At 54.8% G+C, this 15669-nt stretch overlaps 1 protein-coding gene across 1 annotated transcript in view; it reads right to left on the bottom strand.

The window, feature by feature from the left end:
• MMP15 (matrix metallopeptidase 15) overlaps positions 1 to 15669 on the bottom strand; it is a 29063-nt gene that overhangs the window by 12641 nt on the left and 753 nt on the right. Inside the window, exons 2-4 of the mRNA XM_077830984.1 lie at positions 2809 to 2957; positions 2159 to 2281; positions 487 to 794 (exon numbers count right to left, since the gene is read on the bottom strand). Of these exons, the coding sequence (XP_077687110.1) occupies positions 487 to 794; positions 2159 to 2281; positions 2809 to 2957 (580 nt within the window). The remainder of the gene's footprint in view (positions 1 to 486; positions 795 to 2158; positions 2282 to 2808; positions 2958 to 15669) is intronic.

Here is a 15669-nt window from a genome sequence, read left to right on the forward strand (position 1 = left end):
AAAACTCAACTCGGCCTTAACTATAGCTGCTAGAGCCAGAAGGGACTGCTGTGATCATCCAGCCTGGCTCCTGCAGAATGCAGGCCAGAGAACCCTACCCAGTGAGTCCAGACTCAAGCCCATAACTTATGGTTGAGCTAGAGCAAGTCTTTTAGGCACATATCCCACCTTGAATTAAAGACTTCAACTGATGGAGAATCCACGACCCTTCTAGGTACACTGTTCCAATGGCTAATTACCCTCACTTAAAAACTTGCCCCTTATTCCAGCCTGACAGTGTCTAGCTTCAGCTTCTTGTTATGCCTTTTCCTGCTAGGTTAAAGAGATGGTTACTGCTGGAAATCTCTTCCCCATGTACGCACTTGTAGCCCACAGTGATCTCTTAACCTTCTGGATTCCACCTGGGACTCACCCTCCCCACACTAAGTCCCTTTCCCCCCTCTCCGCCCCAGTCACCAGCCTTCCCAAGGTGCCAGCCAGTCTCACCAGACACGTCGGTGTTCTCCAGTGTCCAGGGCTCGTCCGAGTCAAAGTGCGTGTCCCCTCCCATCCCGGGGCCAGGGAAATATGCATGGGCCAGGAAGCCCCCCACGCCGTCGAAGGGGGAGCTGTCTCCGTGGAAACCGGAGGCGAAGAGCACCATGATGTCGGCCTCCTTCCTCCTCTTGTGCCTAATGTCATCGTAGGGGACCTCTTGGAAGACAAGGGGTGTTGCCTGCTCCCACACCCGGAAGGCTCGGCGAATGGCCTCGTACGAGTGGTACCACCCCAGCTTATCCGTGTAGTTCTGGATGCTGGAGGCACAAAACCAGGGGGTTGGGGGGTGAGTGAGCGTGGGATTGCTTGTGAGGCATGAGAAACTGGGACAGGAGAAGGACCAGACAAGTTAGTTTCACTTTGGTTTCAGGTCAGTTTTGCTCTCTGGCACTAACCCCATGCAGCAACATCTGGGCTGCGAACCCTGCAGGGGGAAAGCTCACATCTCACCCAAAAATGGTTTCACGGGGCATTACTCATGTATTAGAACATATTATAATCCAAACCTTTCTCCAGCAGGGACTGACGCCAGGATCTCCAGCTCCAACGCGCAGACCTAGCTAAGCACTGGGGGCCGGAGCCTGCTTCCACTGACGTCAATGGCAAATGTCCCATTGGCTTCAGTGGGGAAGGAGCAAGCCCCCAAATCCCCTGTGCACAGCAGAGGAGCAGGGAGTTCTCTCTGGATCAGCCATACGGGGTAGGGCAGGGGGAGGGACACAGACACTGGGCCAGTGGGTTACATCAAGGTTTATGATACCCTGACTGCTGGGCCCTGCCCTTCCCTAGGGGCTCTCATCTTTGAGTCTTGTTGGTCCCTTGGCAAAGGGCCTGAGGCATCCCTTTACTGCCCCATTTCATTTTACTGCCCCGGGATCTCTTTAACAGCACTGCCCCATGTTTTATAACCATCCTCTCCCGGCTGGGGGGCAGAGGGGGGTGGGAGCCACGCGAGCGGCAGATCCCCATCCCAAGCAGGGAAGCCGATGGCGCTGTTGCAGGGCCAGCCTATGGGCAACCTCCAGGGCGGCCAGCAGAGCCGCATCCACTCCCACCCGCCGAGGCGCTCGCCCCGAGGCGAGTTACACACTGCAGAACTCAAGGCCGCTCGTTAGGTAACAGCAGCACGGCACCGGGGCAGGCAGACATGGCAGCTGTTTAGCACCGAGCGCTGAGCCTGGGGTGGGGTGGGGGGGGGCTTGTTTTGCGGCAAGGCCCGGACAATGGGCCGTCTGCTGCATGTGCTGCTCAGCTGAAATAATGCCCCAGGTAGACTGATGCGTGGCTGCTGGAGCCCAGCCCCTCTGCAGAGCAGATCCGGTCCCGAGCCCTGCTGCCCCACCTGGGGGTTGTGCCCTGGGCATGACCCGCCTCCGCTCCCTCTGCTGCCCACTAACGACAATGGAATGACACCCTTGTAAAACTAGAGGAAGTGAGGGTCAGGCCCCGGGTGACGAGCCGTTTGCCCCTGCTGCATCCCGCATTTGGCCCTAGCAGCCTGGCAGGCCGAGCAGCCTCCGGCGCTGCACGAGCGGGGACGCAGGGCACGAGCGGGGACGCAGGGCACGAGCGGGGACGCAGGGCTCTCTAAGCCAAGGCCCAGCGGGCCGAGCGCCGATACCTGAAGGTCAGGTGGGTTTGGCTCCAGCGCCGCCCGGTGAGTGCGTACCGCTTCCGCCGCATGTTGGCTTTGATCTGGACTCCAAACTGATCCGGGACACCGCAGCGGGGCCGCTTCATCCACCTGGGGGAAGCCGAGCACAGCAGCCACCGAGTGAGGACTGAGAGAGTGGGGCTCGTGCTAGGGCTCGGACACCACGTGTCTGGCAGCCTCGCAAGGCAGAACGTGGTGGAGGGGGTGGGGCAGGACCACTGGCTGGGGGTGGGGTGGGGGGGGCTCAACACCCAGCAGGAGACCAGACCCTAGGCTCTGGGAAGCCCAGTGTGAAGCTAGATGTGGGGGGCACCAGACAGGTTCCCAAGTCCCACCCGTCTGAGAGTGCCTGGCACTGGGGAGAGTCAGGCGGTGGTTATGGTTGGGGAGATGAAAGAGTGTGGGGAGCTGGGGGCCCTTTGGGGCTGTAACGGGAGGACAGCTCTGTCTCCTCCATCGCCCTCCTCCAGCACCCTGGGGCCCTGTGCTGCTGCCTTCGGCTGGCCCTCCCACCCCGACGTGCCAGATTGTCCAGCCAGCGTCTCCTGGGAGCGTCCCAAGGCCCGGGCGGGAGGGGAGTGGCAGGGAGTTAACCCCTCCCCCTTTCACACGCTTACAGCTTGGTCTCCTCGTCCAGGACACCCGTCACCGTGATCCCATAAAACCTCTGCATCTCGGAGAGCGCGGAGGCCAGGATCTGCGCCGAGCGCATGGTGGACATCTGCCGGCTGGACTGCGGGAGGTAGCCGTAGAGCCGGAGCCAGGCCTGCAAAGGAGGCATGAGGGTCACACGCTGAGCCTTCCCCGTGCCCACGATCTGGGGCACCTGGCTGGCACAGTGGGCTGGGGAGAAAATGGCAAACCTTCCACCTCCAGTGCAGGCCTTTACCCTTTACCTTTACCGACCTGGTCTGGAGTCAGGCCATTACCCTGGAGGGGAAAGTCTCCGCAGCCCCGTTCCCAATCTGGCCCATGGGAAACAGCCCCATCTCCCCCTCTCAGAGTCCCCGTCGTGCCCCTCTACGAAGCAGCAAGGTCTGGCTTTGTGTGCTTACTGCTGGGGTCAAGGTGTCAGGCTCCAAAGGGTCCAGTTTAGCTGGCTACTCCCACGCTGCTGGGACAAGCCTGGGCACCCTGCTGCTGGGAACTGCTCCCACTTGCACGTGCTGCCTTCTAGCCACCTGTGGGAGATCCAACCCCCTCCCCCCGGCCCCCCGTGTGAGTAACAAGGGGCAGAGACTAGCTGCAGCACTTAGCATAAGGGGGCCCTCAGCTCACTCAGGGCTGTGAGGTACCAAGGGCATGCAAATAAATAATTCTAGCAATAAGGGGTTGCTGCTTCCCAGACCCCTCCAGAGGCCCAGGATCCTGACTGTCGCTGCTCTGAGCAAAGGACAAATAAGAAGGGAACTGGGCTGTTTACATTCCAGGTCCAGGAGGCTCTGGGGGGCTGTTTACACGCCAGATAATAAGGCTTTGATCTCCCTCCTGTTCTTCCATCCCTTCGCTTTTATTTACCTGCTATTTTTAACCTCCCTTTTGCACACGTGGGTCTGCCAGGTCTCTGGCCAGAACGGATCCCTCCCCAAGCCGAGATCATGTATCCTAGCTTGGGCCACCCTGCTGGACGGTAACAACAACTGGCAACCAACAGGCTTGTCCCAGAGAGGAGGATGCTGCGTATGGGCAGAGAGGGGTGGAAAACCGGGCACTGTGCCAATCACGTGGCCAGGGAGATTCCAGGAAGCAACAGCACATGGGCATCAGCTCGGAGGCGGCATGCTGGCCGGGAATATAGCCCAGGGAGTTGGCATATCCAACTGGAGAAGGGTCATTAGGAGGGAGGCTGGGGAGGTTACTAGCGCTGGTTATTCCTGACCCTTTCCATATCCTTTCACCTTATTGTTTCCTCATTTCTCACTTGGCTCCAAGCCACTCACAAGAAGCCATCTGCAGAGGAGGGAGCGCTGCAAAGCCCTAGCAAGCAACGCCTCGTTAGCCAGGGAACTTCAAAGGTGGCTGCATCCTGAAGAGGCAGATTAACAAGTCAACCCGTGGGTGAGGCAGGAGATAAACCAGGGTTTTATTTTATAGGTGAGCGTGGCAGTTTACATGGCGGGAGGCTGCATAGTCCATGGATCAGGCACTAGTTTGGGAGATCAGAGATCTATTCCTAGCCCTGCTGTGGATTCCCTTGGGGTAGGTCCACACAGCAAAGAAAAACCTGCTGCTGGCCCATGCCAGCGGACTCAGGCTTGGGGACTGGCTGGGGGGCTCTTTCATTGCTGTGTAAACTTCTGGGCTTGGACTGGGGTCCTGGCTCTAGGACCCTGGGCAGTGGGAAGGTCCCAGAGCCCCGCAAGCCCAAGTCAGCTAGCACGGAGCAGCTGTGGAGTTTTCTTTGCTGTGTAGACATACCCTATGTGACCTTGGGCCAGGATTTGCCCAGGAGCTTTGGAAATCTGACCATTGCTTGAGGAGGTGAATTGAAAATCTGGCCCATTAAAGCTTGCTTTTCAGAAGTGCCGAAAATCCACCCCCAATGAGGGACACTCACCACCCATGCAAATTACCCCACCCACCATGCTGCCTCAGTTTCCCCAGCAGTACAATGAGGACAGTGATGGCTGCTTTTGTAAAGTGTTTTGGGGTCTATCGGTGGGAAGCAAATCAGAGCCCCTGAGGAGTTCACAGTCCAGGTTAAACTCAGGGGGAAGATGACAGTGGGGGAAAAGGGTATGGAGGACAAGAGGGAGACTTGTCAGTGAAAGTTCGGGAGGGGATTGTTTTCCCACCAGATGCTTCCTGTTAGCTCAGTTTCTTGTGATATATGTGTGTGGTAAACGGAGTCAGTGCCTCAGAGATGAAAGGATGGGTATAAAGAAGGCATCAGGGAAGGAGATGGTTTCTTTGTGTGAAATACCTGGCTGCTTGCCTGAAGCAAAATCATTTGAGCTAATTCAGCCAGTGTTCTGTCATTGATCTGATGGTTCCTTAAAAGGGGCTGGGAGGAGGGAGGGTGGAATAAGCCAATTTGCAGAGTCAGCTCTTCCCTGGCCCACTGGGACGGTTTGAGAAGAACTCATTGTTTCCTGCCAGCAATGGACAGCCAGTGCCCAGTGCTGCAAGGGGAGAGCCTCGGGTTCGAGAGTGGCCTCACGCTGCCCAGTGGGACGCAGGGCAGGCACAATGCGTAGCCAGAAGTTCTTTCCTCTAACCTCCCCCTCGTGCGATCGTACAATTCAGTCTCATCCAGCAGTTCAAAGCCTGAAGCTGGGTGCAAACTGAAGCAAATCCACAGCTCGACTTTGGGGCACACGCCCACAGGCAGCCAGGCTAGCGAAGGGCCAAGGCCCTGCCTCTTCTGTTCTATGGCTGTTGGAGGACTTGGCTGCCATTTACAGCAACGAGTTGCCCCAGAGAATGTGGCCTTCCAGTGAATCCTCTAAGCCAGGGGGCCCAGCTGATGCAGGGCAGGGTTCCTTGAATACTTCACCAGCTACCAAAGTGATGGGCCCCAAATAAATGCCGCTGAAAGGAGCTGGGAAAGCAGCCATAGACATGGATGAAAGCCCAAACCCACACGCTGCAGTCACCAGCTAAGCCCTGTGTGTGGAGCCTGAACTCAGGATCTGATGGGGGCCCTTGCCTTTTGGGAGCATTGAGCTTTTGTAGGTGACAAGCCACGAGGCCGCCAGATCCTCACCAGCCCTTACTGCCTCTAGCGGTAAAGCATCTCCACGCCAGCACAGACATAGCTACACTTACAGCCTTTCTTGCTACTTGGCTGTGCGAAGGTTTCCAGTGCTCTGACAGTGGACTCTCAGACACCTGAAAGCTAAGGCTCCTAAGCTCTAGTCCACTGCTGCCCCGGATTCACTGCATGACCATGAGCAAGTCACTTAATCTCGCCGTGCCTCAGTTTTCCCACCTGTATGATGGACCTAACCTGCTGTGTCTGCCTCGGGGAGGTTTGTGAGGCTCGAGTACCCCTTAGGAAGTGCTTTGAAAGCCACAGCTGGAGAGCATAAAGGGCACGGTGTTATTCCTTCGGTGTCCCAGGGGTGGGCTAGATTTCGGGCTGTGTGAAATGAGAAATCTCTCCCTGGAGGGGTGATCCCAGGTGCTTTAGGCATCTCTGTCACGCAGTAAGCACTGGAATGACTGATTAGTAATGGACATCCCAGAGCTGGGAGAGACATTCCCATGTTATCCCGCCCACTCGAGCAGGGTCTGTTGGGATTCAGTGGGGCAGGGTGAGCTGAGGTGTGGGGAGCCGTGGCAGAGCGGTCGTTGCTAACACCCGTTTGAATTGTATTTTCTTGTTGATAAATCTGCTCTTGACGGATGAGGCTTTGCAAGCTGGCTTCGACTGTGAATAATTAGCAGGTCACTAATGAATCTGCACTCCTCAGTGACAGACAGGGAGGGCTCATGAGCCTTGTTTTACATTTGGGGAAACAGACATGGAGACGGGGAATGACTTGCCTATGGATACACAACAAACTCGGGGCAGGCTCTGGCCTAGAATCCAGCTCACTTGACTCCCGGCCTCCTGCTCGAATGAATGTGCTGCACAAAGAATTGCCCCTAGAAGTGACTAAAACCCAGCGTCCACAGTGTGTCACAGGCAAACCCTTGTAGAACTGGATGCCAGTTAGCAAGGCACAGTGATTGACCACAAGCAGGGCAGAGGAATGGGATTGCTGCCTGCCCGCTCCACAATGGCCAACGCCTGCCAGGCGGGGCAACGGCCAGGCGAGTGGACTTGCTGTACTGGATGAGATCATTGGGCTATTGCAGCTGGTTTTCGGGGGCTGGGGAGGAGACAGGAGAAGCTGCAGCTGGTATCACCATCACTGTGAGCACGGTGATGGGAGACGGTCATAGATATAGCTTGGCAGGGAGCCTCTTGCCTAGTTCCTTTCATTCCACTTGCCCCGGCCATTGCCCAGCCAGGCAGGCGTCCCATCCCCCATCCCAGACCTGGCTGGAGACACCCCAGCACCGAACAGCTTGGCTTCCTTAACATCTCCCTAGCAGAGCTGGACCGGGGGCTGAGAGGCCCTGACCACAATGTGTCTCCCACTGAAGGCACTGTGGGTCCTCACCACTTCTCAGGATCAGGCCCTGACAACATCTCTGCTCCATTAGCTGCAGTCACAGTTCCCTGGCAACAGCTCCAAATCAATAATGACTTATGGGCCCTGTCACGCAAAGGATCCCAGAGTGCTTTGTAGCCTTGCTCAAACAAGGGCAGGGTCAGGCCTCTTGGAAACCCCACCCCTGAGCACATGCTGGGGAGAGGTTTTTGGAACCTGTTAAGAGCTGGGATCATGTTTCTTCTTGCACGAGGAAGATACAGCAGTCTGTGTGGTTTGTTTCCTTACACTGATACCAGCCCCGATTAACCCAGAGTGGAGTGACAGATTTTTATTTTTTTTTAATAAATCAATGGATTTGCTAATTGATTAATAGCAATCTGATCTACAGGCACATGGGGTCTATTACAATTTGTATCCACAAAAAGAAAAGGAGGACTTGTGGCACCTTAGAGACTAACCAATTTATTTGAGCATGAGCTTTCGTGAGCTACAGCTCAGAGGTTCATGCCGAGATCAGGGCCCCTTTGTGCCAGGTACTGTACATACAGAGAGAGATAGAGAGTTCCGGCTTCCAATTGCAACAGACAAAGGAAAGGCCCATGTTCCCATTTTACTGCACAGACAGTTGAAATGACTTGCCCAAAGGTCACTCAGGCAACACGGGGACAAGCCAAGAATTCAATGCAGTGCAGTGCTCAAGCCACAAGACCACCTCAAGGGAAACCGTTCCAGTCATCATAGAGTCTGACTGCCTGGGTAGCAACCCAGCCAGCCATGGGGAGGGAGGTGACGTTACCCCACGAGTTGGGGCAGGCAGTGCTGCAGAATCCAGCTCCCATTCAGCGAACACCTCTGTGTGCTGGGATGCCCTGCCTCCACAGGAGCTCCCTGCAGAGACTTGGACACAGGGCAGGGGCTGCTAGCTGCAAAGGGAAGGGCCTGGCCCCAAGGCTGATGTCTGCAGAGGGGCTCTCTGGCCTCTTCAAGGCCTGGGAGTTGGGAGGTCCCTTCCCTGCAGGCCTTGCCAATCTCCCCAACACAGCAGCCAGCTGCTCAGGCTACACGCTGGAGCTGGTAATGGTAACCCCGCCCGGCTAACGAAAACACCATCTCACTTGAACACCATGGCCAGGATGTGTAGGACTTGGCTTGGCCCAGAGCCCAGTGGTGGGGGAGGCAGAGACCCGTAGCGCAGGTGTGCTCCACCCCATCATAGGCCTTCGGGGCAGAAAAGCTAAACTTTTGGCTAAGCTACCACCACACAGAGGGACCATGCTGTTGGCAGGACCCAGATCACCATCAGTTAGATCCATAGCCAAGCAGGCTACTGAAAGCCTGGAGCAGCCGCTGGACAGGTGCCCAGGGGCCCCAAAAGGACTGCAGCTGAGCTAGAGAGCGGGCTCGGAGGCCAGAAGGTCACTTAGTAATCTGCTCCCGACAGCACTGCACCGTGAGACCGGTGCTATACGTCACCTGCTAACCATCACTATGGTAAGGAACATCAGTCCCTCTGGAGTACACTCCTCCTTAGGACTCTTGCGGTATATGGCAGCTGCCTCTTGTCACACCAGGCTCTAGGATGCCTCATTTAACAAAGACCCCTTTGTGATATGGAGCATGTGCTTATACCTGGGGCTTGGGTATTTCTTTAAACACCTGTGGGTTCCCCCACACTCCCTGCGTCCCTGCCAAGGAGGCTCATGCCACCCTTCTAAAAAGATGAAACCTGGAGGTCAAAAGCAAAGCTTCTTAAACAGGACTCTAACCCTGCCCAGGGTCCAGCAGCGTAAGTACTAACTTGCCCCTGAGTGACCCACTACAGCCATGGGAAGCTAACTAGTCAGGTGAGTCCCCATTCACATTTCATTTCTTGCAGCCACTCAGAGCTGGGTTGTACAGCTGTTTGATGAGTCTGCTGAAAGAGCCGAGGAGTGAGTATCCATTGGGCAGATCTTAACAGATCTTCACTCTGTGTGCTTCACAGCTAAATTCTGCCCGGGGTCCTGGATTCAATGGCACTCTGGTGAGGTGGAAATTCTGTGGAAGCTTCATTTATATTCAGTATTGTAGGGTATGAATGAATTAAAATATGAAATTGAATTATATGAATCAATTTCAGTAGCTCCTTGCTTATTTTGAGATTGAAATACAATAAATAGAATGTATCTCCATATTTCAGTTTTGAATGTGCTACAAATTTTTGGATTGATGTGAGGGGGATGCTGAGGGGGCTAGCCTCAGGGGTTTTGAGTGCCCAAGGAGGTGTATGAGGCAGTTTGGCTTTGTGGAGGTGAGCTCTTCAGCTGGATGTTTCTACTAAAATGATCACTAGTGAAACAGATCCAATGGTGACATTACCATCACTAGGCTCCAGAGTTAACAATCAGATTGAAATGTTCCGACCTCTCAGAGCTCCTGTTTCAGGCTGACTACAGGCCCAGGCAGACAGCACTTCAGTGGTTTATTTTACATTTGCATTTTTAAAGTTTCCCCTGTAATTGTGAGGACTAGAAACAGAACAGACTATAAACACTCCTACTCTGGAGCACAATCCTGCAGCGGGTGGTGTATTCCACGACAAAGGATTACTGAAGTCAGGAGGCCCCAGGGCGGAGCTGTGCCCCTGGGGATCTGGATGCCCATTTCCCACCGATTTCCACTGGAAGAGGGGGTCCAATCCCTCAGCTGGTATGGGTGGGCCCACGTTCCTGGATGAGAAAATGCTCACAGTAGGGAGGGGTACAAATGGACTCTGCTGTAAGGCCAGTTAACGTGGGGTCTGGTTCTGAGAGGAGCAGTGCCCTACAGAGCCCCACTGACTCCAATGGGAGTTCGGGTTGGGTACTGCCTCTCTGGGTCAGCCCAGTGGGGTAGGACTTGATTCTCCTGTATTCAGGCTGCCTGCCTCTTATCAAAAGACTCATTACTAATACCTGGCTGCTGGGGCAAAATCCAGGCAATGGATCCACTACATTGAACGGCACCCCTGACTTTACACTGCATGTGTATCGGTCACCTGAGGTTCTCAAAGCACTTCACAAATGTGAGTGTTTATCCCCATTTCACAGATGCGGAAAGCAAGGCACAGAAGGGCTTGAGCAACATCCCATAGTAAATCAGTGGCAGGCCTCCTGCTGCCTCATATGCTGCTGTAACCACTAGATAACCCTGCCTGCCATACACATGGGGATGGGGAGAGTAGCTTTTGCATACATATGAACATTTAAACTCAACCAGGAGGAGGGTTTTTTCCCAGCAGGAGCGTGGACGGTAAAGCCTTCCCTAGGAGATACTGAAATACCAAGGGGAGAAGAGATCAGACTTGGTTTATCTTTTTTGCCCTACATGGGATATTTTCACCACTGCTTCAGTGTAGAAGCAGGAACTTCCCAAGCATGGGAACAACATCCCAGGAACCCCGCAAGGTGATGACAACCCCGTGGAAGGATATGTATTATTATTACCCCAGTCTTTAGCTGCCCGATTGCAGCAGGTGCCGTACATACCCATCGTGAGACAGCCTCTGGCCTGAGGAGCTTACACTCGATCGTAGATAGGACAGATGGGGAAAGGGAGACCCAGAGAAGCAAAGGGACTTGCCCAAGGTCACCCAGCAAGTTACTAGCAAAGCTGGGATTACAGCTCACAATGCTTGACCCCCACTCCCCCACCTTCACCCCTAGAGTGCCATCCTTGCCTTTCAGTTCTCTGAAACGATTGAGCCATGAACATTTCATAGAAAGAAAACTATTACAAACCCCCCCTTGTAAGCACACCCACACGCTAACGTCCAACATTTTACTATGTGCAAGGGCTAGAAGCACTCTAGAGGTTAGTGCAAATACTTGCAAGCCCAGTAAACGTTTCCAAGCAGGGGTCCTGGCCTGATGATCAGGCAGCTCTTTATTATTAGTTTACGTTGTAGCAGAACCAAGGAGCCCCAGGCATGGCTCAAGACCCTCCTGTGTTAGGTCCTGTACTAAAACAACAACAGAGGCAATCCCCTGGTCTCCACTGAGCTTTCTGGCATCCACGGCCTCTTGCTAGATGAGTGAAACCTTCAGTTCACCTGAATCCATCTGACAAAACACACCACCTTTTTGATGCTCGCTGTGTCCTGTGATCGTTATTGAATCTTAGTTTCTAGTAAACTCCCAGTGAAATTCCAGCTGGTTTTCAAGCCAGTCCTAGGAATGAAAGTTTTACAGTCTGCTGCCCCCTGCTGGACATCTTGCTCACTGCGTGCTGTGAACTGCCTTTCGTTGGCTGGAAGTGGATGTAAGGTTAGCAGGTTGCTTGCTTTCTCCTTTTTCTGTAATAGTTCATTTAAGATGTTGTAAAGGGTGGAAATTGAGATGCTCCTTTCATTAGTATTACATGAATTTGCCCACTGGAGCACAGGGGCATGAGTCATAATTGCACAGCGTCGCGATGATGGCGCATGCAAATGACCATGTACTTGTGCAACTACCTAATTTGCATGTGCAATCACTGCAGTTGTGCATGCTAATTAGACATTTTTATACACATTTTCAGAAAGCCAGCCCCCCAAAGTAAAGATCATTGGTTATAAACTCCAAAGACAGACACATCCTGCAATGTCCTCTAACCCCACCACAGATCTCCTATTCATCAGCCCTCACTGCACCCAGCTGCTGGGAATACCGAACGGGCCAGGCTCTCCGTTCAGCCAAGGTGACCATTTAATCGTGTTCTCAAATGTGGGTTGCTATCTTGCCTGACAGTGGGTCTCCCAAAGTTCCCAGATGGCAGGAGTTTTGTGCCAGAGCCATTGTGGGCGGCACATGGGATCTAGATATTGCTGTGACACTATGGAACATAGTCACGGTCTCTGCAGCGGGGATTGAGGAGGGGAGATGGGCTCACTGTGCCCTTGACCCTTGCCACATTGCCAAGCGCCACAAGGCAGCAGAACTTGGAGTAACACCTTCCCTGTGACATATTGACAGCTGGGATCCTGCCAGCAACAGGAGCTAAGCGAGTCCAACTGGAACCTTCAGGGTTCACAGCGAGTTCAGCCCAAAGGATGGGCAGAGATTTGGCCGATTCCTGGCCAAACCCTCTGAACGTGCACGCGCATACACACACCGGTTAACGCTGGATCCTGTCCAGACACCTAAGCATTTAGTGTCCCCACTGTAAGGCCAGGTTCGTGCCCTCTGCATTTCCAGAGTGGGCTGCACGCCCAGGCAGGGTTCAGTGGGAGGAGCCTGCTGGGCGGAGGGTGAAACCCAGCTCCGTAACCCAAGCCCTGTAGGAATTCCCTGCCCTACCCAGCCCCGCTCTGTTACCATCAGGTCAGGGCTTGGCGGCTGGGAGGCAGGAACCGAGGGAGGGGATGGGGAGCCCCGGCCCAGAAGTCTCAGCCAGACCAGCGCCCCAGCCAGACCAGCGGGCAGGAGCAGGGGGAAAAGCAGCATCCAGATGAAACTCGACAGACACAGCTCGTGAGGCGGTGATCTCCCTGCACAGACCCTCATTACACTCCCCACACACGGCTCAAGGGCAGCCTCGAGACAGATGCTCTTCGCAAGGGAAATGGCGATATACACCCATGCGAATCCCCGCCGCCTCACGCGGACCTGGCCTCTGCTTCCTTGGGCTCGTCATCTGCTGCTTTATCCAACCCTGCCAAGCTCAGAGTCTCCCGCTAAAGTAGACGGGGTGGCCTGGTGTTACACAGACATTGGAGGGTTTTCCTCCCCCAGCCACGCTGCTTCTGAGTGATGGGAGCAAAGTGCCAGGTTGAAGCCCCCTCTGTGCATCCACAGAGCCAGTGCAAGTGTCTCCTGCCACACCCCAGCCCAGCAATTCACCCCAGCCTGAAAAGCAGGGGGATGGGTACCCTTTTGGGGCAGGCTATTTCCATTTGCAGGCCCAATCAATCCTCAGCCTCTCAGATGAAACAGCCACCAAGGAGCCAATGTGCTGGGGGACCCCTGGTCATTAGGTACTGGACTGGAATGACGGCACCACCACCTCGGTCACACAGGCCACCGAACCACCGGTCAGCCTCGCCCATCCTTGGCCTGCAGCTGGATGGGAGGAGATCCCCTAGCAGTGAAAGGCTCTGCCTTCCATTCCCCACCCCAGCATGAGCCACCCACTCTCCTTACAGGACCAGTCAGTTGTAATTTAAAAATAAATCACTCGCTTATTTCCTTACTAGCCTTGTGACTGCTGGGGCATACAGCTGACCCCATGTGTCAGCCACGACTTGAACTGTGCCAACATCTCGCTCAACTCTACTGTGTTACTCCATACATCACTCATTACAAGACTCGAACGGACTTCCCTCCTGCATAAGCCTATAGCCCCATCGGGCTCCCCCTGAACTCAACAGCAAGACACCCACTGGCTGCCACAGTTGTCCTGGTCTCTTTGTTTGAGCCACAGGGTCCAGAATGGAAATGCATCCGCATCAGAGCGACTTAGTGAAAACGTTCTCTGCATCCAGCAGGAGGCACCTGCCTCGTTTCCAGTCGCTGGCTCTGTCAGGCTGTGTCATTTCAGTGCTGGCGGGTAGAGAGCGGAGCTCCTTGGGCAGGGAGAACCTCTCCTGGGGCTTGTGGGGAGGGAGGGCAGGGACTGCACAAGTATAAATAGGGAGCGACACATCCTGTCTGCGCCAACCCTCCTTCACTTGTATTATGTACACGGGGATAATGGAGAAAACAGAACACTGCCCTGCTGACAACCACTGGGCTGCAGTCGTTAACAGAGGCAGCTGCCTCCTTCTCCTGAAGTTCAATCATTTCACCTCCATCCCAACTGGCCAGCCCCTTCCTAGTTCAGTTGTGGTCTCTTCACAGATCCAGCAATGCACTACAGTCCTCATCCACAGCACCCCCTGCTATCCCAGTGCTGGGCCTACGCCAAGACACTACCATGATAAAAGCCAGCTAGCACAAGGGAGGTGGGGGACTTGTTTCCTTTTCATCAACAGCCATGTCCTATTTCACCCAAACACCATCTAGAGACTAAATCCAGGAAGGTGGGTCTGGTTCACGGCCAAATGGCTTCCGTGAAGGCCTATTATAGTATAATTGGTCTCCACCACATGGCACAGATCCTCTCCCGGAGCCCCACCCACACCTCCTCTCCTAACAGCCAGAAGGGGTCCCCAATGAGCAACAAAGAGCTTCCTCTTCGGGGTGGGGAGAGTATGGCCCACGGCTTCTGTAGCATTCCCAGCCCATACTAGTCAAGGACCTGGTCCTGAAAGGTGCTGAGTGCCTTCCACGCCTACGGAAGCTGGGGTCATCCACCATCTTGCAAGATCAGGTGCCAATGGAGCTAGAGGCGGAGACCAAGATGTGACCTCTAGCCTCCTGCAGGGCAGCAGCCAGTGCCCTGGTCTCTCTGCACCTGTACTTGAAGCAGGTTGCTTTTTCTTGTGCCAATCAGATCACTCCCAGGGCACGTTCCCCTCGCTCCCCACAGAGGAAGCTACACATGCCCTTGACCTAGCACAGTGCTGCAGCCTCTGGCTTTCCCAAGAGGGAGACCGGGCCAGACAGGAGCCTGGGAAGAGACTGTACACAGCAACTTATGGCTGTTGCAAGTGTGACTGACCAAAGGGGCCACCAGCCAAAATCACGCAGACGTAATACCGTCCCGTGTGCCTGTGCGTGGATACCTCCTCTAATGGAGACGATAGGATCCAAGTGTGTTGTTCCAACACACACAGATACACAGGGGATCCTGTAACGGAGCCAACCCAGAGCTCGAGAAGGGGCCTGCGACAGATACAATGTCGGGGCAGTGCACTGCAGTGCATTCGCCCGGGGGTGTGTAAATTCCCATGGAACCAAGACCCAGTCAAGCTCGGGGACCTGCCCGCTTCTTCATTCAAAGCCACAGGCACTTTTCACAAGTCTACCCCCGCTCCTCAGTCTCTGGCATTGCAGCCCCCATTGACCACTTCAGGCCTGGTGTTGGCCCAGTACTCAGTGACAGGGCTCCGCGGCAGCTCCTCAAGGGAGCAGGGCCAGTTTGCCCCCCTGCCCCGACCGCCATGGGGTGCTGGAAAGCGGAGCCGTGCTCTCACACCCTCACGGGTTGCAGAGGGATTTTTTAGTCAGTGGGCAGAGTGAAAGCAACAGGCAGGTTCGAAGCAGAAGTGCAGGCAAATCACCCCGAGCCCGGGGAGACAAGCGTGCCTTTATTAAAGCACGGTTCCAGGCGAAGCAAGGGAAGATCCTACTCAGGCTGGGTGCCCAAAGAGCAGGTCTCACGAGGCCCCCCCCGGCCCCCCTAGCACTCGCATGGAGAGGCGAGGCTGGGCAGCTGCTGGGCTGTTTTCGCTGGTGAACAATTTCTAGCCATCGATCAGGGAAGAGGCAAAGCCAA

The sequence above is a fragment of the Eretmochelys imbricata genome, chromosome 12 (genome assembly GCF_965152235.1).
Source record: "Eretmochelys imbricata isolate rEreImb1 chromosome 12, rEreImb1.hap1, whole genome shotgun sequence".
Classification (NCBI taxonomy): domain Eukaryota; kingdom Metazoa; phylum Chordata; order Testudines; family Cheloniidae; genus Eretmochelys; species Eretmochelys imbricata.